This window comes from Dendroctonus ponderosae, unplaced genomic scaffold (assembly GCF_020466585.1).
Source record: "Dendroctonus ponderosae isolate FM_Combo_2020 unplaced genomic scaffold, Dpon_F_20191213v2 Dpon_F_20191213_2, whole genome shotgun sequence".
NCBI lineage: Eukaryota > Metazoa > Arthropoda > Insecta > Coleoptera > Curculionidae > Dendroctonus > Dendroctonus ponderosae.
The window spans coordinates 3,437,777-3,461,577 of record NW_026018165.1 but is presented as its reverse complement, the minus strand read 5'-3'; the positions used below and the strand labels follow the sequence as shown (position 1 = coordinate 3,461,577).

The following is a 23,801-nucleotide window of genomic DNA, read 5'->3' as shown; positions in this document are numbered from 1 at the left end:
GTTGAAACAACAAACAATTTTTTATTTATTACAGTTTTTTCCATCCGCTTAAACTGATAAAAAAGTGTTCCCTTGTAGGATAATAAAGATGTTGCGGTCCTCCATTTACTAAAACGTTTTATTCTATTTTCAAATCATCGAATGAACTTTTCAATTAGCCAAGTGTTAGTCTATTTGTTTCAAACACCATGCATTCGCTCTTCCATTTTCATTATCCATTTTACATACTTTCCTGACTGTGTTTCAATTCCAAATCAAAATCAAATCCTGGGCTTCAGTCATTTATTGTCTATTTATCAATTAAAATACGTTTCGAATATGAATGAAAATAATGAAATGAATGAAATTTCGAATGTTTCACGATATGAATGAAAATATATGCCAAGGCTTAAAGTAGCAACAACGCTACACATAGAAACTGATGATGGTGGAAAACACCGAAACGTATTTTAATTGATAAATATACAATAAATGACTGAAGACGAGGATTTGATTTTGATTTGGAATTATCCATTTTCTTGCCGCATTTTTACTGTTTTATTTTCATTTACAATTTAATTGATGAATAGCGTTTAAATTTTTGTCATGCATATATGCATATTGCATTATGACTTGCCATATTTAAAATCTGTTTGAATCTTAGAAAAAAAATGAAGAGGCAAAGATAGAGACTAATCAATTCATCCATCAAAATCAGCAATCTTTGCCAAATTGCCAATCCTCTGTTTTGGCCAACCCTTGGCAGAATTTGTCGGCTTCCAGTTCTTCAGTAGTCGATTATTTATCACAACTTCCCACTACCAGCTTACCAATAAGTCTGCACGATTTCCTCAAATATTCGGCTGAAACTTTAAAGAAAGACACTGTTGGTCAGCATGGAGCGGTGCAACAGCACAACGGCGAACCCAATTTGAATATTGGAAACAATGGTAAAACAGTTGAAAATAATAGTTAAACCAAAGAAATAAATATTTTTTAAATAACTTCGGGGATTTTTTCAGGTACGGTAAATATTGATGCCTTACATGTCGGAAACAGCTCTAACAGAACTCTGAATTCAAATAACAACCAAGCACTCAGCACGTTGAGTACCATAAACACTGCCCATCTGCATAACAATAACATTTTGAAGAAGAAAAAAAAGAAGAAACTGGAAAGGGAGAAAAAACCTAAACCCAAACCAGGTAACTAAATTAAACTGAAAACAAATAAATTTGTAATAGACAAAATAAGATTTTTGCCCACAAATCAAATGAATTAAAGAAATTGAATTATGTGACTTAAAACGGGGATACTTTTGCATTTAATTTGATCGTCTTAATCATTAGCTTCTTTGCAAAACAACTAAGACAAAGAGCACAGATGAAAGCAATTCAGGAGTCAATTTTTTGGATAAGAAACATCTCTTTTTGGGAAAAAATTTTTCCAGGACAGTAATCTAGGAATAAACTAATAACTAAACAGGTTCAAAAAGAGCAAAAAACAACCAGTTTTCCCATTACATATAGGGTGGTTTTTTAGTGCGATAGAGTCCATTATTTCCGATGGTGTTGAACTTTCGAAAAATAGTTTCATATAAAAGTTGTTAACGCACAAAGTGCGCACATTTTAAAAATATCTTATATGATACAGAGTGTCTGAGAAAAGCGAGGTAAGATCAAAGTGTATTTTTTTAAATAGAACTAGATTGTTTTTCTTACTTGCGACGTTGGCAGATTATAGCCATTTAAGTAATTTTTTCTTATAAACATGGTATCTAAAAATTCATTGTAGATGCAAAAAAGCAGTTAAAGATACAAAAAATACGTCTATACTATCTACGGCCAAACTATCAATACATTATACAGGGTGTTAACAATGTGGACTTGACCAAATGAATCTAAAACTTTTTAACGCAATTTACCTTTGGTTTTTTAAATGGAAGTACCTGTATCTTAATACGTCATTAGATAGACAATTTACAAATTTGCATTTACACTTTAAGCTGTGAAATCAACAGTTTTCAAATTATGAATTATTTTATTTAAAAATTTTAAAAGGTCGTTACATTTTGTAAGGTGGCTATGGAATTCATTAAATAAGTGTCAAAATCTGATGATACTTGACATAATCAATGAAGAAAAGTGCAACGTTTTATAAAATGCATGGAATTTCATAGCAAAAAATGCAATAAAACTGCATACGTCTATAAAAATAGATAGAATACGTCTATAAAAATAGATAAAATTATACTTAATTTTATATTTTTATAATTATTCAAATTTTGACACTTATTTATTTATTTCCAAAGCCACCTAAATGTAGCAAATTTTTGAAATAAAATAAATTATAATTTGAAAACGGTTGATTTAACAGCTTAAAGTGTCAGTGCAAATTTGTAACTTTGTAAATTGTCTATCTAATGACGTATTAATATACAGGTACTTCCATTTGAAAAACAAAAGTTATATTGAATTAAACAGTTTTCGATTGAAGTCCACATTGTTACCACCCTGTACAACGTATTGATATTTTGGTTCAATATAATTCTTAACGGATCTGTGGTGATTAGAAAGACGTATTTTTTGTATCTTTAACTGCTTTTTTTTGCGTCTACAATTAATTTTTAGATACCATGTTTTTAAGAAAAAAATAACTAACATGGCGATAATTTGCCAACGTCGCAAGTAAGAAAAAAAACAATTTACGGTGCATATGCAGCATTTCAAGCTGCATTCCATGAGCAAATGAAAAATGGGTAGTTCTATTTAAAAAAATACGCTTTGATCTTGCCTCGCTTTTTTAAAAAATTTTTTTAAATGTGCGCACTTTATTCGTCAACAACTTTTATATGAAACTATTTTTCAAAAGTTCAACACCACCGGAAATAATGGACTCTATAGCACTACAAAACCACCCTGTAAATTCGACCCGCTGGAAGCAACATGCGGGTTATTTCTAATAAGATCTTCCTCATGCTTACCAAAACTTCAAATGCAATATTCTCCCAATTATCAAAATAACCATCAAAGCTTTAAAGTCTTTTAGGAATAATTTGAGCAAATTTTTATGAAAATATAGATTATAATACTATATAGTTCTGTCAATACGAATCTTGAAAACGTTTAAATAATTTCAACGTGAATGTTTTTTTTTGCGCATTTAGAGCATTGCAACTTTTCCATACCAACACGAATTTATTGAGACAAAATATCCAACAGAAAATACTTTGATTATTTTTAAATCAATTTGTCTCAGGCCATTTGTATTTATAAGAAACGGAACTTTCACTTAAACAGTTTTCGTAGTTTTTTTAAGGCAAAAAATCCAGAACAAGCTTATTCAGTTTACAAGATGTAACTTATCAAGTTTTAACACTTCTGTTTTATACGATGTTGATGAAATGAAGCAAAATAAATGCTTGAACCACACTGAACAACATCTAAAAAACTGACAATTTTGAATTTCTAAAGTATTAATAGTTAATTTTTTTGGTCTGAAAATATACATTGTGACCAGGTAGAGCAACTATTGTGTGTTTTAAGGACAGAGCACTGTAAACTATTGCATTAAGATGAGTAATAAACATCGGCCTGTGTACTAGCGCTGTAAATCCTAATGTTTCATCATTTTCATACTCTCAATATTAAAATTTCCATAGAATTTCTCAATTTTTTTTTATCTATGTACTTGTAGGAAACCTGCATGCCAAACATTATTGTAAAAAAAAACATTTTAATGGACTGTTCTCTTTTCTATGTTACTCAGAATACATTAAACCAAACTTTTTAAAATCATCAATCACATGATGCTTTTAGTCAAATGGAATATATACAGAACAAATATTTATAGGTGAAATACGACTAACAACAGCTTTAGATGGTTCCACTCTGTACTGTTGTCCCGAATGCCACATGGCTCTACCCGAACGCGATCTGTTAGAGCAACATCTCATGGGTCATAACATGGAGCGGCGTTTTGTTTGTGATATTTGTGGGGCTGCTTTGAAGCGAAAGGATCACTTGACTAGGCACAAACAGAGCCATAATCCTGAACGCCCATTCGTTTGTTCAGTTTGCTTGAAAGCGTTTAAAAGGAAGGAGCAGTTAACGTTGCACTTTGTCATCCATTCAGGAGAGAAGAGACATATTTGCACAGAATGCGGAAAGGGTAAGTTGAATATAGAATTTGTTGGGGTTTAACAGCTAGTTGTAACGAGAACGCATTCTAATGGACCACACTGTATAAATATGGTACATTTAGGTTTCTATCGCAAAGACCATCTGAGGAAGCATACGAGGTCTCATATCGCTAGAAGAGTCAAGGCGGAGTTGTCTCAGCAAGGCATCAGCACCCACAGCATAACTTCATAAGCTATGAGAAGCTGAAAGAAATGAGTATCATTCGACTTATATGTGCAAAAAACGCTTTCATGAAAGATTTTAAGATGCTCTACTATCAAACAAACATTTGTACAAAAATTGTACATTTTGAAGGATTGAAAATGAAACAAAGGTAATATAGAAAGATCGATCGGCGTTAAAGTGTACACATTTTAAACAGAGTGATTCATAATTTGGTACACATTTTTGCAGTAGACCATACGATTGAAAATTATGTTAGTATGGTAAATATAAATTTATTGAAAACGCATTGTGGTGGCAACAAAGCCTGTGGTAGTATTTTTCTTTAAAAACAAGCTTATTCAGGTGATTATTTATTGTACGAACGTTTTTTTGAGTATAATTCTACTGGAAAGTTTGTTCACCGACTTCTGACTCAACCTGATCTGATGAAGCAGATCCAAATTAGGCCTCCACTAGTGGAAGTTTGTTTTATGTGAAGGTTTAGTTTGAAATGTAATGGAACTGTTTTTTTTGTGAATGGGAAAACGGAAAAACAATCGAGCACTGCGTTCACTTCACAATTTTACAAACAGTTTTTTAATGGAGTCCTATGTATAGAGGATTCAAGATTGGTGTCATTCCTCTGGAGGCATAAAAATTATTTAAAATCCATAAAAATTATTTAAAAAAATATCACAAAAATGGTAAATTGGAATCATGTATTTGATCGCACGTCCAAATTATTTGAAAAGATTTATCAGTTGAGAAGAATTTAGAGCTCCAATATTTCGTTTTGTGATTGGAGTTCTCAAGGCAATGATATCAATATCTACATAAACTACACGAGGTTTATCCAAAACTGCTTAACTTCACTTCATAAACTCACTTCAAAAAATCAGGTTTTATTGTTTAGATTTTATTTCCTTTCGATATTAAAGGAAAGTGTGAAGATAGGTTAGTTATAATCCCTCTTTTGATTATTATTGCAGTTTCTTCAAAGGTGCAACATCAAGGAAAATCTGCGCCAAACATTTGCAAGGTTTTCTATGCGTCTATCAAACTCACGACGGTCTTAATCGTTTCAACAAACGTTTTACTTTAACCAAATATGTTTTTTTAGTGCAAAATAAAGTTGTGCTTTGATTGTTCAGAGAATATACAGGGTATCCCATTAAAAACGACCGTTGAGAGATTTTTCAGCAACATGACCAGTCGAAAAAAGCCAGCTTTGTCAATTGAAGCCATCTTCACTAACAAAACAATGACTACTAGGGCGGACTTAATTTGGAACTGAAACAATTTTAAAATACGCTTTTGTCTGAAAGTATTTGGGAAATTTGTATTAATCTTAAGTGGAATGTGATACGTAAATTGAGGTCACCGAAAAATCTCCGCAACTTTAGGATAACAGAATAATGGTTAGCAGATGATTCCCTCACTAGAAAACCCGATAAATTAAAATTCAATAAACCGACATGAAATAATAACAAAACAAATACTTAAACTACAAAAAATCCACTTGTAATGATATGTGGTTCATTAAATTCGTGAATAATGACTAAATGAGATGAATAATGCATGTGTTTTTCTTATATAGGAAAATGTAATGATATCAGTTTTAAATACTTTTGCCTAAATCTATTTTGGGTAGCTGAGGTTATTTGAGAAGTATTACTGATAAGAACATAATGCAAATCTTAGGTGAAATTCTACTGTTTAATAGCTCCAAAATTATTTTTCTTAATGGAGAGAGATGTTGAAACAAAAAGTGAAACTTTTCGGGCTGTGATTTAAAATGACAAATAGGTATGGTTGTAAATATACAAAATTTAGGCTAAAAATTGTTTCGAATATAAGCGCACACTTTTGGTGATATTAGTGTATTAGACAGTGGAATTCAATAATGACTTTCAGTTTTTCGGCATTTTTTTCGTGAAATGCGAAGGCATATTGCTTACGATTTAAATGTACGCGCAAAGGTGCACGATCAGAGTACAATATTCGTAACAAAAACAAAACAAACTTTTCTAGTTATAAGAACAATATTATAAACTGTAAAACGACTACCTCAATTTTTATACATTATATTGTAATGTGATAAATACTGTTTAGTACTCTGTGAAATGCTTTCTTCGTGTTTGAATATTTCCCGTTGTCTTCTTTAAAGGTCGCTCTGAAATCCACAACATAACGAGTGCCAAATCTTAGGATTTCTCCATTTGAATTAAACGTGAAATATTAAACCAAAGCAAGAGTTGTATGATTATGAGAAATTCATCATTTTTTACTTATGGATATCAGAGGAATCTAGAATTACTCCTACTGTGTTAATTAGTATTTGTTTTAGAAAATACATTTTGTTACTTTGTTCATTTGAATCGAAATGTTTTATTATTTAGAGCTTGTTCGCCCAATTTTAATGTAAAACTCAAGTACAAAATATTTTCAATTTAATTACGTAGTAAAATAGAGCATAGGTGTATACTACGGTTCAACATGTATTGTATCGGAAACGTTTTGGTAATGAATTTAATTGTAAACGCTTTCGTTTAAAATCATAACTTCCATGTATAATATTTGCTTGTGTATGCGGCAGTTTATACATAATTTTTTAGTGCGCCACCTAGTAGAATCAAGAATCTAGAGCTAGAATCAAGAGCCTAGTCTGTTTTTAGCCTTTGAAGCCGATTTGTTCGCCGAAAATTACGCACGCTAACATTTAGGCTTCTAAAATTGTCACATACAGACTTGACTTTCAATAAATATATACGAGTATAATATTGTATTTGAGAGGCAAAGTAGTTTTCAATACTTGTTGAACATATTTTATAAAATAAATGCAACATATGAATTCGACATTCTATGTATATTGAAGTGAAAGCAATTTGAAAGAAGTCTGCCATATTATATAAAGTAGATCTAGATAAAGGTTTTCCAGAAAAAAGGAGGAACGATATGCTAAAATGACCTCCTAGGTATACTATTTAATATTTTTTGGATATCTAGTGACTAATATTAGAGTGATAGTGATGTGTTAGATGTTATTTTTATGTCTTTATGTGCTCTTTAGAGAGCAATATAGTGATCAATAAATAAGTAAATTTTCCAAATACGTAATATGCGATTTCTTAAATCATTCTAAATTTGAATTTAGCGTTGCTTGCGAAGCCTATGGGTTATTTTTATACAAGATGCCTGTAATACAAGAATCTTAAAAACTTTGTTTATTGCTTCTTAGAATTTCTTTCCATCCATTGGATATAAGATTTTTAGACACTTTTTAGTGAATAATGGTAATCTTCGCTTTACGTTTTTTCTCAATAATTTGTTTATTGTTTCTTTATAATTACTTTAGGTTAATTGGGTTTGCTTTAAAGTTATACAAGATGAATATTTTCAAAAGAAAACTGCAGCAATTTACGAATGGCTGTTACGTATACGCGTACATACCAGCTCTACCAACTTTTCGTTAACCTGCTATTTTAAACACCTGTAAACTAAACTACACAACAAATTAAAATGTTGGTTAACCAAATCACAAAAAAATCAAATAAAAACCGAAACTCCTTTAGCCAGAAGGGTATAAATTGTTTTATCGCCAAGTAAATGCTGCTAAGTAGTGATGGGAACTATCGAATTATTTGATAGTTGTAATTCATTCGAATTATTCGATAGCGCTGTTTTATTCAGTAGTGGAAACTCGCGAATTATTCGAAAGCGATGGAAACCATCGAATTATTCGATAGTTTTAAGTAGTTAATAAGTTAATTTGTAATGTGATTCATTTGAGTTGTTCGATAGCAGTGTTTTATTCATTTGTTTTATAATTATCGGATAATCTACTAAACAAACTAAAAAAAATGTAATGAAACAAGAAAAAAATTCACAAATTTTTTTGGAAAAAGTTTTAAATTGTATTCATTTTTATCATTAACTATTTTTTTGTCAAAATGGACCACCACTTTCAAGGAAAACGGCTGATATCAAATACAAGGTTCCAAAATCCTTCTTGGAATGACAACGCATGCCCCCGAAATTCCGTTTACTTTTGTCTTTCGCGGGTGGTGTCTATTAAACATCCTGAGCATAATCCATTGTGTAACATATGTTACTAGAGAATAGACCAAACCTGTCGAAATTATACAGGCAAAGTCACAGCCTGTTGGGTGACCTTACGTCTTACAGAAATTCCCAAAAACTCAAAAATTATAAATTAATGTCTGAAATAAATCAACCTAATCACACTCCATCAGAACAGATACATTGTGTCCAACAGTTCTACACACCATACGATTTGCAGGGAATTTGATTTGGATCCCTAAAATTTTATTTATTATATACGTTATCATGCCATTGCCATCGTGATAAACAGCTTAGGGTCAAACAGCACACGATGCATCCCGAATTTGAGAGATTTCGTCGCTTCTTTACTTTTTTATTAATAAAGTACAGTACTAAATTAGTTCATACTAACTAGAAAGGTGTTTTTTCAAAAAATATAAGTTTGTTATTTGTAACTGTGCTACTTACTACTACTGTGTACTAGATAGCGCGGACTATTCAATGAATGAATTCATTCGAATGATTTTATTCGATAGAAGCAATCATTCATTTCGTAATTATTCGATAGTCGAACCTATCACTACTGCTAAGTACTCATAATTCGAATTTGTCAAGTGTTTGCTATGAACTTAATTATCAGCAACGCGCATTAACTCCCAATAAGTTTAGTTGTCCCCACTTTAATTAAAAGTAAATAAGTAATACAGATAATTCAAAACTGGATTTGTTGCAATGGAACTTTGACTCTGCTAAATTAGTGTTTTTAATGGAGCTACTTTCATAAAATCTAGCTAGTCTTAAAAAACCACAAGTATAGTAGTTAAATAAAACACTAACTGTTCGCCTATCTGATGTATTAAGCCAATGATCATCAACCTACACACACTTGGGCACACCTCAATAATCACATTATTAAAATTTACTTACACTGCTTTAATAAGTTTACAATAAGAAAACTAAAATGACTATTACCGATTCATTGCATTAAAACATTGTCAAACTTTTTAAAATCAGTTATTAATAATTTTCGGCTTCAGCAAGACTAAAACATTTACATACATCATCGCTTGTGTAAAAGCAGTTTACAATTTTATATCACTATCAAGGTGTTCCATTAGTATGAAAGTTTGGGGGCCGCTAAATGGTGAGATAGACAAAAACCAAAAAATCCATATTGCTTTAATTTTGCGATCTGCTGAGGATCCCATGTGTTCGTCTAAAAGCAGTCAGAAACGAAATGATTGCAAATTTAATGCAGCATTTACAAATGAAGAAAAAGTTTGGGCGTGATATTTAAAAAACACAGTAGCTGTAGTTCGTGCTCCTATCAGACTTGAAAATAATTTGTGTACATGAGGATATATATATATTTTTTTATATTATAACGCAATCAAACTATTTCATGCAAATAGGACACCTTATATAGCGGACAATAAAAAGTACTGTTAGTTGCGTTTTTAGCATTTCATTTCCAAAATTTTAAATGGTTTGGGATTTACTTACATTATTTTAAGCTTCCTCGAAAGAAGGAATCCAAAACTAAGCGATGTTGTAAGCTTATTAAATATTTTGTCCCCGAACGAAGTTGGTATAAAACACAGTCCCTTAATGAAATTAATAAAATTGCGTAAACCAAATGCACCAATTCAAATTTAACTGAGTATTCACCAAATTCTAATTGAAAAACACTGCCAGGACCAACAGGGCTATAATCCCGTAATATCATTCACATTAATGTGTCTTAACTCTGACCCTACCGACTGTATATCCAAGCACTACTACACACATTAAAAACAAATCATACATTTCATCAGCATATTTTAACAAAATCTTTAGGTTTTGAAACTTCAAGAGTTAAACTAAAAGCAAGTTCATTCCTCAGTGATGCAGTATCTTCCATTTTTATGTTAGAGTACATCTTATAAAGCAGACGATTCTTTGGGGGGCGTTACGTGATGCTAACATACTAAAAATTGTTGTAAAAATCAGTCTTAGGGTCAAAAGCACTATCTGTCATTCGCTTAAATTAATTCTAATTCTCACTTTGATTTTAAAAATATCTATTGCTCGCTAATTGTGTCAAACATTGGATAATACTTTTGGCTAAAAAATCAATAGATGTTTTTAAAAAAACGTTACCACACTACCTTTAAATCACTTATACAATTCTTAAATATAAAATTGACGATAACTTAGGGCATAACATAGGGCTCGGCAAAACGGACAACTTAATTTACTCAAAAAATATGTACGACCACTTTACGCGAGCACTTACAATTTAAATACTTAAATATTAAAATCACACAATAATAAGGAGTCCGCAGGTATAAGGTATTTAGTTTAAAACTGAGTTCCTCAAATTTTCTATAGGAATGATGCCACCGAAAAATATATTTTACCTTGCTCTATTTGCAAGAGTTGTACTAAGTGAAAATGGCGCTCATATTGAATTTGACAATATTGCTATTTTTGATATTTTTTCTACGCATCGAATTGTTTGACCTTATTTAATATTTGCTGAAAATATTTCTAAATCATCCTAAAACACTATTCTAGCTTCATTACACTTCCCGGCAAAAAAAACCGAACACGATAAATATAATTCAATGTAAATCTTACAACGCTTTTTTAGTTCTACATCGATTTTGATAATTATTTTGGTGTAATCTATACATTCTCATTTCAATCGTTAATCAATATGGATTTTGTCAAAACTTTGGATTGGTTTGTCATTATAGAGGGTGAAATCAAAAGTTGTTTTTTACCTAAATTTGTGAACAGCTTGCAAAATGAATGTTTACTTAACATTATTATTTTTTGATTCATGACAATACATCGAGTATGAAAGAACTTACGATGTTTATAACACAATGATGCAGTTTGTCGATAAATGTAAATTATATCGTTTGTTAACTTTTTAAATTAATATTAATTAAGGTGACAACGCCTACAATACCTTGAAAAAATTATCGAAATCGATTTACAACTACAACAAGCTATGTAAGATTTAAATCGAATTATATTTATCGTGTCCGTTTCTTTTTGTCCTATAGTATTTTGTGGGCAGTTTCTGTAATAGATTATCTATTGGGCGAATGGAGTCAGACTAATAGATTTACTGAAGTGTGCAGCCGTGAGTACAAAGCATAAATATCTATGTTTTTTATGGTTTTGTACTAACTTTACTTACATCTAAGGTATTACTTATGTTCTTTGCATACAAAAGTGATTAAGTTAATAATGGTACAAACCTAAGTTATGTATAAGAAGACAAAAATAAGGAAAAACCTACTACTTGTAGCTTTGCAATGAAGATAACTGCAAATAATTATGAAAATTAAAAGCAAGACGTTCGTTCTAAAAAACAGTATTTCCTTACGAATAAAACCAGTTATACTGGAACTCTCTGAATCATTATTTCTGAAGAAAGCGGTGATTTTAATAATAAGACTTAAGTTGAGAAGATAGGAGTCAAAAATTCAGAAACTATTATCCTGAAATTCACATTTGAAAAAAGTATGTTAATCTTACTTGAAAAAAAGCAGTCGTAAACCAATAACAATTACATATATCATTTGTAGATCTGCTCTTTGGGGGTGGGTTAATTTCTGTTAAATTTTCTGAACATAACAACAATGAATATGAGAAAATTGGTTTTTTGAATTCCGCCGAATAGACTTCTAATGAAGTATTCTAATGAAGTGAGACATATGCTGCGATATTGTAAAATGTGACACTAATCTTGTTCTAATTTAGTTTCTATTATTTAAATAATAATGTTATTTTTTAAATAGATTATTTTCAGGTGCTTGTCCAAACTGAAATATACAAAAACGCTTGAATAGTTTTGATACAACTAACCGTGTTTGATTGCAATAAACGCGATTTATTGCAGAGCGAATTCGAATTTATAATGAGAAGTAAAATGTACTCTTAAGTAAATTGTATTAAAAAAAATGGCAGATTAAAAAATGCCATATTAATCAAATACATGAAAAACTACTTAAAATTCAGTACAGTAAAATTCTGTAATTAATTTATCGACAAGCATCCTATTTAATTCCTGCCTCATAGAGTCTGGCCAGAAGTGCATTACATAATATATTGGATAATCAGAATATCCGACTAACCTATTATCTATCCTTTTTATATATTAATTATTACATCGATGCGAAAATATAGTTGATTTGGAGAATTTTTCGAGAATACGAATTAGTTAGAATAGAGTTTTAGAAATGTTAACATAATGTATGTATGCATGTAGTCAAGCAATTCTTAAATTAAATTAATATGATTCGCTATTCAGTCCGGATAAAATGTTTCTGATTTCGATGACTAATAAATTTAGGATATTGATTATTTTATTTGAATCATACAGTTATATTACAGACAATATTGGCAGCAATTGTCGATCGTTAAATCATGTTAAATCATACATATTTTGGAAATATGCTGATAACACAAATCGCACTTTTATTGTCACCTTATCAGAATAAATAGAATAATTTGATGAAAATTAGCAATACCGACAATTTCGATAAAACGAACTAAATTAAAACTTAAATACCTGCGTTACGCAGGCGAGAAGTCCCTTAGATATGCTACCTTAAATTAAAACAACGTTACTACCTTAACTAAAAAGTTCATTCATTACCTTAACTAAAAAGCGTTTTTCTGATTGACAGATCTATCGATGTAGTAGCTGATAATTTCATTTTATCGCGGAATAATACAACCTCTAAATGGGGTGAAATTTGCTCTTTTTTTGACAAAAAGCAAACTACTTACCTTTTCCAAGAGAAGCCACCTGGTAAACGTGGTGTACGATCTGAGCATTATACACTACTGTTGGCTAACAATTATGATACTGCTCTTACTGTCGGTATACGATACCGTTTCCAGACTTAACATAGTCACCAATCATCAGATTTTGGGCCACTGGATAATTAGCCATTACGAGGGGCTGTTGAGGAGCAACAGCAGCCGACGTGAAAAGTGAAGGAGAAATTGCACCTCCTATTAACTGAGCGGTGTGAGTCGAAGTGGGACTGGCTGCTACGCGACCTACAAAACGGTCGTAAATGCATTAAGAAATCAAATTAGTCGTAAACTACCAAAATACTACAAAACAATATCTAGAACCAAATGACTCATTTATCTGTGTTATTTTCTATGCTGGAAATAAAATATTAATTACAGAACTTAGTTATTCATTGGAAAACGTATCCTGTATTCGCTCAATCTTAAGCGCCAAACTATTGTGCATACCCAGTACAAATGTAGCAATAAGAGCATGAAATCAGTTTTAGAAATTTTAAATAAGTGTACTGTGGGAATGATATAACTTACCAACAAAAAGTTTATATTTAATTGCTGAAAAATCCGCCCATAAGTATTAAAGACATAAAAATCAGTATGTATGTAAAATCAATTTCTGTAGGTGCTGAAATCACTTTACACACTTTTATTGAGAAACAAAACAATATTGTGCAACTTTAGGATATGTGAAAAATACGACTAAAAAGCATGAAACGAACTAAACAATCCCATTGAAAAATACCTATATTAGCCTTTAAACCCACCAGAAAGTACACATATGTGCCGCTTAAATTTTCACCACAAACCTCACGTAGTTACACCAAAGCAAAACAAGACACTATAATGGTGCATCAATTTATTTACAAAACTTTACAGGTTAATAGTAAAACAATATAATGTGCATAACTTTAAAAAAATAAATCTTACGCCTTTTCATCAATAGTTTAAACGAAAGTAGGAATACTTTAAACCAAAAGCTGCATGAATATAATAAAATGACAAGGCATGGAGGTTACTATTATACATTGAAGTCTCATTTATTTCGTCTTCATTTACATGCATCTCAAAATATTTTCATCCGTCTAAACGAAAAGATTTTTTCACCTTATAATAGTAAATAATATATGTATACAGCACAGCAAATTGCAAAAATAAAACTGGAAACTTCATATATTTTTCGATGAGATAGATATTTAAGTTGCGTATTTCTTATTGACTTTCTTACGAAAGTGTTTTAAATTAGACGAGCTTCTCCTTGCCCATAAATTTGAGCTACCTACAAAAATTATATGAAATAAAAGTTCAAAATATCTTCTGCTAATGTACAATTTAAGTTTTATCGTTTAGTTACATGCAACGGCTTATTTTTTACTGTTTGCTTTAAAACGCAATTTCTGAGAGAATCTCAAACATTCTACACAAAAACACTCTTAAATAGCTTTTATCGCAGTAACAAAGTTTTTTTTCACACGAATTAGATTTAGTGTTTGTATTAAGTCACTTTCACTCAATTACAAATATTTCAACTGTTGCATATGCAGCTAATTTAGGATGCTGAATATTTTTAAGAAAAAAAAGTCCCATACTCAATCAAATTTCAAAACAGGATTCCAATACTAAATTACTCGTACTACTCACCTCTACCTGTACTTGGTATGCATCCCGGATGAATATTAGGCGCAACTGGCTCACCTATGTGTTGAGATGGATCCACTAAGGCGATTAGATTATTGGCCATGAGATTATTGTTAATTAATGTCTGCGTTGTGTCCATTGAAACTTCACCCAAGCCGTTCACCGACATGCCATTCACCATATTTACAGCGTTTCGCACACCCTGTGCATCCAACTGAGTCCAATATGTTTCACTAGGGGATACATTTGCAACACCTATAATAATATTTAATTGGTTATAATTATTATAGCAAAGAAAAAGTTATTTGATAGTCAAAGATCACACATTTGCTTTCGATTTCTTTCAAATTCTTGAGTATTCACTCCAAATTTACACGTGATCAATATAAGGCGTTTTGGGCCTTAGACACAATCAGATACCTGATGTATATCAGATAATTACAAGTAAAATTGGAAGATGAAAACATTAAGTAGTTTACAGGGTGTTACATAATGTATACAAAGTGATTAAAAATTGGCGTCATTTCTTTTAAGGGGTAATAGGGGCTCACTTAGAGAGTACGAGAATAATACTGACTTTTTCTCGATAAGTTCTAGAAGGTATTAACAGTTGAAAATCGAATTTCCACTTTGCTTTTAAGCATTATTTTGAAATTTTCCCATGTTTAATTGGTAGCATATTGGAATACTTAAGCAATCGAAAAGAAAAATTACGACCTTTGCTTCAAATTGCGAAAACATTTTATATTAAAAAAGTTCTTCTTCAATTTCTTGATGAAAAGTCAAAGCGGCAATGATGATTTTCGTTATTAACATTGTCAATAATAACAATAATTTACGCATTGCAAATAAAACGTTAATACAACACAGACACAAACTGTTACATGATTTTGGTTTAGAAAATATAATACATATATTGGTTGAAGATTACCATAAACAAGATAATCAAAATAAAAGCTTTAACCGGACAATCTAAGTAACATTTGTTGATCCCCAATTCAAACTAAACAGGGGAAATTGAAGTAATCTTGCTTAGACATAATACTAAAATCGACTTGATTACGAAGAACATTATAAAATAAAGTATTTAGATAAACACGAAAATATAGTATCAATTGGGCATCAGACAAGGATTAAAAAATATAGATGATATTCATTAACAACAATGATTATTGCAATAAAAATGCGTATTCTTGACAAAAATTAAACCTCGTTATTTGTTAGTTGAGTTTATTTAAATTCTGGAGATAAAACACTAATTCAGATAGTTAAAATGTCACTCTGTGTACAGGATGTTACAATTTCTAGGTGTTAGCATTGGGATTTTGTAAACAATAAAAGTTATAATATTCGTTAAATTAGAGCTAAGTTACGTATTTTGAGGTTTAACAAACTGGTATTTTAAAAGTTCAATAATTACCACTGCTTCCAGAATTATTCGAAAAAAAGCAAAAACTCGAATTGATGAAAAAAAGGATTTTTTATTAATTACCACAATATCAGATCACCTTTTTTCTCTCTATAAGGTGTTATTTATTTACTTATCATTATTAGCTATCAGACCTGGAAATCATTTTTATTTGGGTTAGTAAAATTAGAAATTCATCGCCAGAAAAGGATTAGAAATTCATCGCCAAAAATGGAAGAAATTTCGCAATCAAAAGAGAAAACGCAGCAAAAGCTACAGAAAATTTGCTGCCTATAAAGTCGAGAGCATCTTATGATAGGGAGTACGGAAGATTAGTGATATGGGAGGATAAAGTCATTGCTAACATTGATGAGACAATGAAGAATTTTTTAGTGTCCGAAAATTCTAAATTCCTCAATTAATGAGACTGTTTTACTGGTTCGGTATCTTCACGCGAAAATGTAGAAAGGATATATTCAATGTAATCTTGTCGATATGAAGAAATAAGGGCAGAATGCTCGCGTTCAAGCATGTGCGAGACAAGAACAGGGTCACTACTAGGAACTCGGACCATTCTGTTGTCAGTTCTGCATTATTTCCAGGAACTTTTGAAAATTGCAATTTTTATTTTGGAAATCACGTTTAGTGATCAGGTATTGTTTTAATTCAGTTGTTTGTGGTATAAAAAACTGGCTGAAAACTTGAAAGTAAGTGAATGAAAATTAAACAAATAGCAACTTATAAAGCGCTTTTAAAGTCCTGCGGTTTTTATGGATATTATTATATTCATTTGTAAGGTATTATGTAGGTGAAACATACATGTTTTTTTTATAATTTGTTATTTTTTGGCACAAAAATAAATAGCTGATCAGACTTCATTGCTAAAACACCTTGAGTATTTCCCTAATGTTATGATGATATTAATTACGAGAGTCCTATTACGTCGAACCTAAAAACTGTTCAATTAATTTTAAATAATTTTAAATCAGGGCCGTACTTAGTTTTTAATAATAAAATGATCAATATGATACGGCTAACATTGGGAAAAACTTTTTTTTGGGTCTGTATTAAAAAAAATAAGTTGATGGGCCAAACACAAAACACTGAATTCCAGATCTGATAACCATACCGCATAATTAAAAGGTGTTCGAATAATATAACAATTATTTTAAAACATGCATTGAAATAAGAAAAAAGTATAAAAATTGTACAATTTTGTTCAGCAGCATCAATTAGCGCAAGTTTCGCATCTGTTACGAGATCCCAGTAGTAAGACCCGGAATTTGTTATTCTGTATATGGAATTTAAACGAACTGCGTAATTTTAAGTTCAATTTTATGAACTTAAATTATCCGTGCCAACCAGGGAATTTTAAACAAAATAATTTCTTGTAACATTTCACTCTTGATAGTTAAAAAATAAGTTGTAATTTTTCAAGCACATCGAAAGGACTGGCGTGCTTATTAAATGGTACAGTATTATTTATTCACCTGGCGGGGGCTGTACAGGGGCCCCTGTATACCTGAAATATGGATTTTTCAGGTCCAGAGTATTTTTGGAAGTTTGCGATGTCCCTTCAACAGTCAGCTCCATAGTGACATCATAACTCTGTCGTTTGTTTGCTACTAGTAGCACTGTACCTGTTAATACTTGACCCTGTTTCAACAACAAGGGTTGCTCTAGTAAACATCTTACTTGATACCTTAAAAATTATAAAACAATTAACATGTTAAGGTTTTATGTAAAACATTTTAAAAATACCAATGTGTAAGAGGTTCCGTGGGGGCAGTACTGAGCCAGATAGTTTGTTGGGACCCAATAAAGGCCACATCAAACCAAAAAGCTAGACCATGGCAAGTTCCGGACTCCAAGATGTGGAACTCGAGAGGTATATTAATGGTATGTAGATCAGTTTCATCCGCTTCCAAAAAGTCAACAACATGCCTAATGCTTTTACTCATACAAATTCTAACATCAAAGGTGTCCACAATGGGTTGCCTGAAAACGCATTTTATTACTTCGGTGATAACTGATTAACAGGAAGTCACAATTACTACCTGAAATATTCTTTAATCGCATAATTCTGTATTGCCGACAAATTAACACTGTGAAAGCAAGTTTGAAACCAAAAGTTGGCTTTGCTGTATTGTTCCATGTACAGGGCATCATCGGTAAAAGGGGCGACGTGCAAATCACCCCTGGTAGGGTACATTTTACCCCCAGGAACTAGCCACCGTTTGGCGTTGAGGTAGGACTCTAACATACGTTCGTTGTAGAGCATATAGCCCATCGGTTCCGATATTATAATGTCTACTTTCTCAGGAAGTTCTACTTCTTCTATCTTTCCTGCAAACAAACCACATACAGCTGTGATGTAAAATATCAAATAATGTTACATTTATAACTAGTTTTTTTGTTTTAGATCTTAAACATGATTCATACATAATATTCCCTTTGCTGCTTCAGTCTAACACCCCAGCAAACGGTTTTTAAACACTATAATAACAGTTATTTACCATCATGGTGGCAAATTTTTAAGTTAATTAAAGATTGTCTTTACCATTTGATTACCATCGTGATGTGTTTGTGAACACAATTACGACTAATTAGCTGTTAACTGATAAAAGAAACGTTATAGTTCGTCAGCACGTAATGTTTTATTGATGTTTTTTATAGGGAGTTATAGTTTGCTAGTATATTTGTGCTAGTGTATTTCATTATCTACTGCGATGAAGCGTGATGTGACTGAAATGAAATGTGGTATTATGAACCATCCATGTTTAAAAACAGGTAAAAAAGTGTTTGTGTGAGAGAAATGATGTTAATTCACTAATACGTCCATTTCAATAAAAAACATTATACATCAATGATCCAGGAACCTTGTGGTTGCAGAAAAATAATTAGATGGGCGTAACTCTCGAAGCTACTCAATTATCCCTAATTTACATATAGTTGACCAACTTGATAAAAATAACATAAAAATTCCAAGTAGTTATACGAAAACCACACAGTAAATATTACGGATAAAGAGAAAATGGGTTTTAGTAATATTTTAGACGTTTTCGCATGTCCATCAGTAAATAATATACAATTTTCACGTTGAAAGTAGGTATATTGCGAAAGTACGTAAGAGTACGAAAACATAGAATTTATATGAAACTGAAAACAAGAAATATACATATAATTGTTATATTCACAGTGATATTTCTTATATCTTATCTTGGGAACCTTTTCCAAGTAAAACCAAAAGTCCAACCAAATAAAAATGTGTTTTATGCCGATCTGAAGAATTCTAAACTTGCGTCAACTTAATTTTTAATCAGTTTATATCCTGGCTTCAATGACTGTTTTCCGATCAATTAGTTGAGGAATTGTAGCCGAAAAACAACTTCTATATACTTAACGAGATTTAAATTAAATAATTCGAATGCTAAAAACTCTAAAAGAGAACAAAAACATTATGTTGGTTTACGAATAAATTACACATCTAAATACAAACGAAGGTTTAAGTACTCAATCCCGAACAATAAAGAAAAACAATATAGAGTTTAAGCTCTGCAATTTGTTGGAAAATAAATATTTAAAATTTAACCAAAACCCTCGTAAAATTGGTAACACTTTTAATGTCAGTCAAACAAATTTCTTTTGCAATCGACATTTTAGGAGATGTATGTGAGAATACTTAGTAAAATTACTTTTACTCGATGTAAAATACTTATTTTACCGAAATTTAACTACATATATTGATAAAATTCACTCATTGCTGCAAGGAGAGTTGTTTTTCAAGTTTATTACTTAGACAGGCAACGATTAATTTTATTTACAAAAATATAAAACTCTAATGTACTAATAAAGTACAGTTAAGTAAAAAGAAACGAAAAATCATGACTAGTACGTAAGTCCGTCAAAGAGTGGTTTGTAAAAACTCATTAGTTGCTAACAAACATTGTAACCTTCGGGTAGTTTATTCCTATTAGTATATTTACCATTCAGTGTGTATTAGCCAAATAGAATAAGAATGATAAAAAATAAATATAGGGCGTGTTCGAAATAAATCTCTGACACGTCGATTGGCATTTTCAGTTCCGCATTTTTTTCCATCAAAACTATTGTACAAAGCATGTCATGTAACCGTAGCTATTACCAATTTTTTTATTTCAAATGAAACACTCCGTATATTGGTTAATTTTTTCATTTCTCAGACATATTTCATGCACAATTCTTAAGTGTCTTGAACTCTTTAAAAAATATTAAATGTTGGTTCGTCAATTTGAATTTTTCTGGGATAAATCTGAAAAAATTGCCGAAACGGTTAATGATAAAAATTGGATATTATACCTTAAGTATCTCAAAAAACTTCTAAAGAATAAAAAAATTCATTCATTTCAGTTTCATTTAAAAAAGAAAGTTGATAATGGCCACTATTACATGGCTCAGCTGGTATAAAAAGTGCTTATTGGAAAAAAAATGCGCTACTAAAATTTTTTTAAATTTATTTTCCGGACTGCGTGTAATTGTTCTTATACATATTTTTTCGTTCCTGGGTTTCAGTCAAAATGTGAAATAAAAATGTTCGTATCGTTTATTTCATATAACGTTTCGGCGAGACAAGGTAGACAATAATTCAACCAAATGTGAGGTTTCATAATAGCCAAGCTGATAAAGAATCTAATATTTCCCAAGTATGGGTTTGTGTTGAATTTTAAATCTGATGATGGCACTGTTGTCGCGCCGAAACATTATATGAAATAAACGATATGAACATTTTTATTTCACATTTGGACTGAAACCCAGAAAAGAAAAAATATAATAGCAACTAAAGGTGCCCGAACTTTTTTTAAACTAACATGACCCCGCTTATTTCTTATCAAATTTATTCGATTTGGCTCATAGTACTGTATCTGGTAGTTTATTCCGAATATTATCTTTTAGACAAAGGTGTTGTAGACAAAGTTGTAAGTAGTGAAAATATCAAGTTTATCACTTTGACCAGTTGTTCAAATGAGATAAACATCTATAACTAATGATAAATATGCTTGGGTTTGACGGTTGCTGCCATATACATTAATAATTCAATCAAATGAATATTGTGCTATGCAAATGTTGAATGTTGTTAGAGCTAGAAACGTAAGCAATGATTTTATAAGTCAGAAGAGAATAATTCACATACATACATACATACATACATAACAGCATGATTTTTCTGGATCCGTTAGTCCTAAGTAAGCACTAACGTAACTGTATACGCATTAGAGTATTCAATTTTTCCTCGAAGAAAATCATTCTATTTGTACAAAACAATTCATGTTTATGAACAGTAAACAAGAGATTTAGATTGCCATTATCATAAGACAAAACCAAACAAGAAAGAGGTTCAATATACTTTAGTTTTTCCAAATTAATTTCTTCTCTTCGGTATTTTTCGCCACCCTGGAAATGCTTGATTAGCTCTAAGATATTTACAGTAACAAAACTATTGATTAATTTGAACTGTTATGATTACATGAGAGCCCCGATTTAATCACTATGTAAAATAGAATTTTGATAGTACCGCTTAATGCATCCTATCTTTTTTCATGTGAATATTGCACGCTGTGTGTTAACTTTCTTGAAATAAATAAATTATCTGCTTCGTTCTATTATGTTCTAGTTATTTTAAATCGAGTGCAACCGAATGTGAAGGCTGCACTTGAAATTTAAAATACTCCTGCTTAAACTATTATGTTCTAATTAATTTTAATCGAGCGCAAACAAGGGAATTAAAGCGGCATCCTTTAATTAAAATTCTGGCTACTGAATTAAACAGAATTGGAAATAAATTACTCATATTGTGCTCCTTGGCATACTGTTAACCCATAAAGTTCCTTAAGTGTTTTCATCAAAATATATTTTGAGACTCCTAATATTTTTATAATTTCCAGAAACCCATTAATTTTTATTTAAATATAATCATAATAAACGAGACACAATCATTATATCATTAATCTTGTAAATAATTCCACTTTGCTTCATTAATAACTGAGCCATTTCAAATAGTGAAATACTTGTTAGACATTATGCCTAATTAACTTAGAGCAATTGAGCTTTCACGCAATTGTAGTAAGGACAGTATTATTAACGGCTTCGATCTTCTTATGGAAGATGGAGATTGGGAAGAAAGTTTTATGAACGTTGTAACATTAGCACTTGAAATTAAAGTTTAAAAAAATATTATAATTGGAAAATCAATTGGGCACATCATAGGCTCAACGTTAATATTAACATATTATTAACAAATAATTAATATTAATTCATAAAGAATATGTGTTTTAGACTTTATGAATTGAAGATGTAAAGACAGATCTACGTTGATTGTAATACTAAGCATTAACTATAGGGAATAATGAAATATGAGTCGAAATTTAATGTATCGTTTTATGAATGAACAGTTTAACTACTTTTTTTACCAGATTGTCTGTATGTGAACGTATCATGTTATTTTGAAAACTTGTTTTCATGTATGTCCGTATACGAAAACAACTAACTTCTTAACATAAATAACACTATTTATCAATCTGTAATAAAAGACGTGAGGAAATTATGTCTTTTTTAAAGACAAACAATTTTTGAGACGAAATACCCAACAAGAAGTTTGTAAAAAAATGAATCCGCCTCAACAATATAGAACTTATCAACATGCTTCGAATTTCACATTTTTGCGACACCTTGTATAGGTATATACTGATTAAAAAATGGTTTTCTCAAATAGGCAATGTTACTTACCAGGTAATACCTTGATGCAATTCGAATAATTATTGCTGTCCACTAGTTTTTGTGCGTAGTGGGCCATAGTCGAAGCTTCCACTGCATAAATACGTTTAGCACCTGCTTGAGCAGCAAAAAAAGATAAAATACCGGATCCCGCACCTACATCTAAAACTACTTTGTCTTTAAAATCCTCTAGGTTACTCAGTATTGCTCTTTGATAAGTATAAGTCCTCACAAAATCTTGTAACATGTTTTGTTGTTGAGCTAAATAACCATAGAATTGAAAATATTGTGTAGCAGAGGAGTCTTCTGTTCTCACTGAGAAAACTGATGTATCTCGACCCGACTTGACCTTTGTTATTGCTAATGAAAAATCTCTAGCTTCCTCCTTGTAATTGAACTTAACTAATAAAGTTTCATTGTCGATTGAAAACAAATACGACTTCTGTCCAACTTTACAACATTCTGTTCGGTCATCGACGGGGAACTCGAGCAGTTCAGTGGTTTCATCCATTTCCAAAATAGATATACTTATCCCTTGCGGATCATAATCAGCCCTAAGTTTCACTTTTCTATTGTATTTGGGTACTGAAAAATTTTCTTCCTTAACTAAATACACTAAAACTTCCCAAATTTTTGCGGCCATGGTTGCGGTGAAGCTCAAATACTTTGCAGACACACTAATTTCCAAACGGTAAACGTTACAATTCACTTTTAAAAACTGAAAAACAGTAATTTTTATTTCATGCTTGGCCCACGTTTTTCCACAATTATGTCAAAACCGAAACTAGACGCATCGTTTGTCA

The 23,801-nt window shown here is 31.1% G+C and overlaps 2 protein-coding genes across 8 annotated transcripts in view; one reads left to right on the top strand and one right to left on the bottom strand.

Moving 5' to 3' along the window:
• Positions 1–7,442, top strand: part of LOC109541332 (zinc finger protein 33B) — a 10,308-nt gene extending 2,866 nt beyond the window's left edge. Inside the window, exons 4-7 of the mRNA XM_019910171.2 lie at positions 644–929; positions 1,002–1,184; positions 3,832–4,149; positions 4,243–7,442. Of these exons, the coding sequence (XP_019765730.1) occupies positions 644–929; positions 1,002–1,184; positions 3,832–4,149; positions 4,243–4,352 (897 nt within the window). The 3' untranslated portion in view covers positions 4,353–7,442. The remainder of the gene's footprint in view (positions 1–643; positions 930–1,001; positions 1,185–3,831; positions 4,150–4,242) is intronic.
• Positions 4,192–23,801, bottom strand: LOC109541331 (histone-arginine methyltransferase CARMER). 7 transcript variants are annotated; one of them, XR_007280966.1, is made up of 7 exons: positions 23,011–23,801; positions 18,306–18,594; positions 18,010–18,246; positions 17,739–17,950; positions 14,844–15,095; positions 13,176–13,451; positions 4,192–4,363 (listed from the first exon to the last, which is right to left on the bottom strand). XR_007280966.1 is itself a non-coding variant. In XM_019910164.2 (6 exons), exons 1-6 carry the CDS (start codon positions 23,639–23,641, stop codon positions 13,261–13,263), a joined length of 1,812 nt encoding a protein of 603 aa, XP_019765723.1. In that variant the 5' UTR covers positions 23,642–23,801; the 3' UTR covers positions 9,225–13,260. The 7 variants fall into 7 exon arrangements, 5 of the variants coding, with proteins under 5 accessions (XP_019765723.1, XP_019765724.1, XP_019765726.1 ...); XR_007280965.1 differs by lacking the exon at positions 4,192–4,363 and adding an exon at positions 9,225–10,353; XM_019910164.2 differs by lacking the exon at positions 4,192–4,363 and having other exon boundaries at positions 9,225–13,451.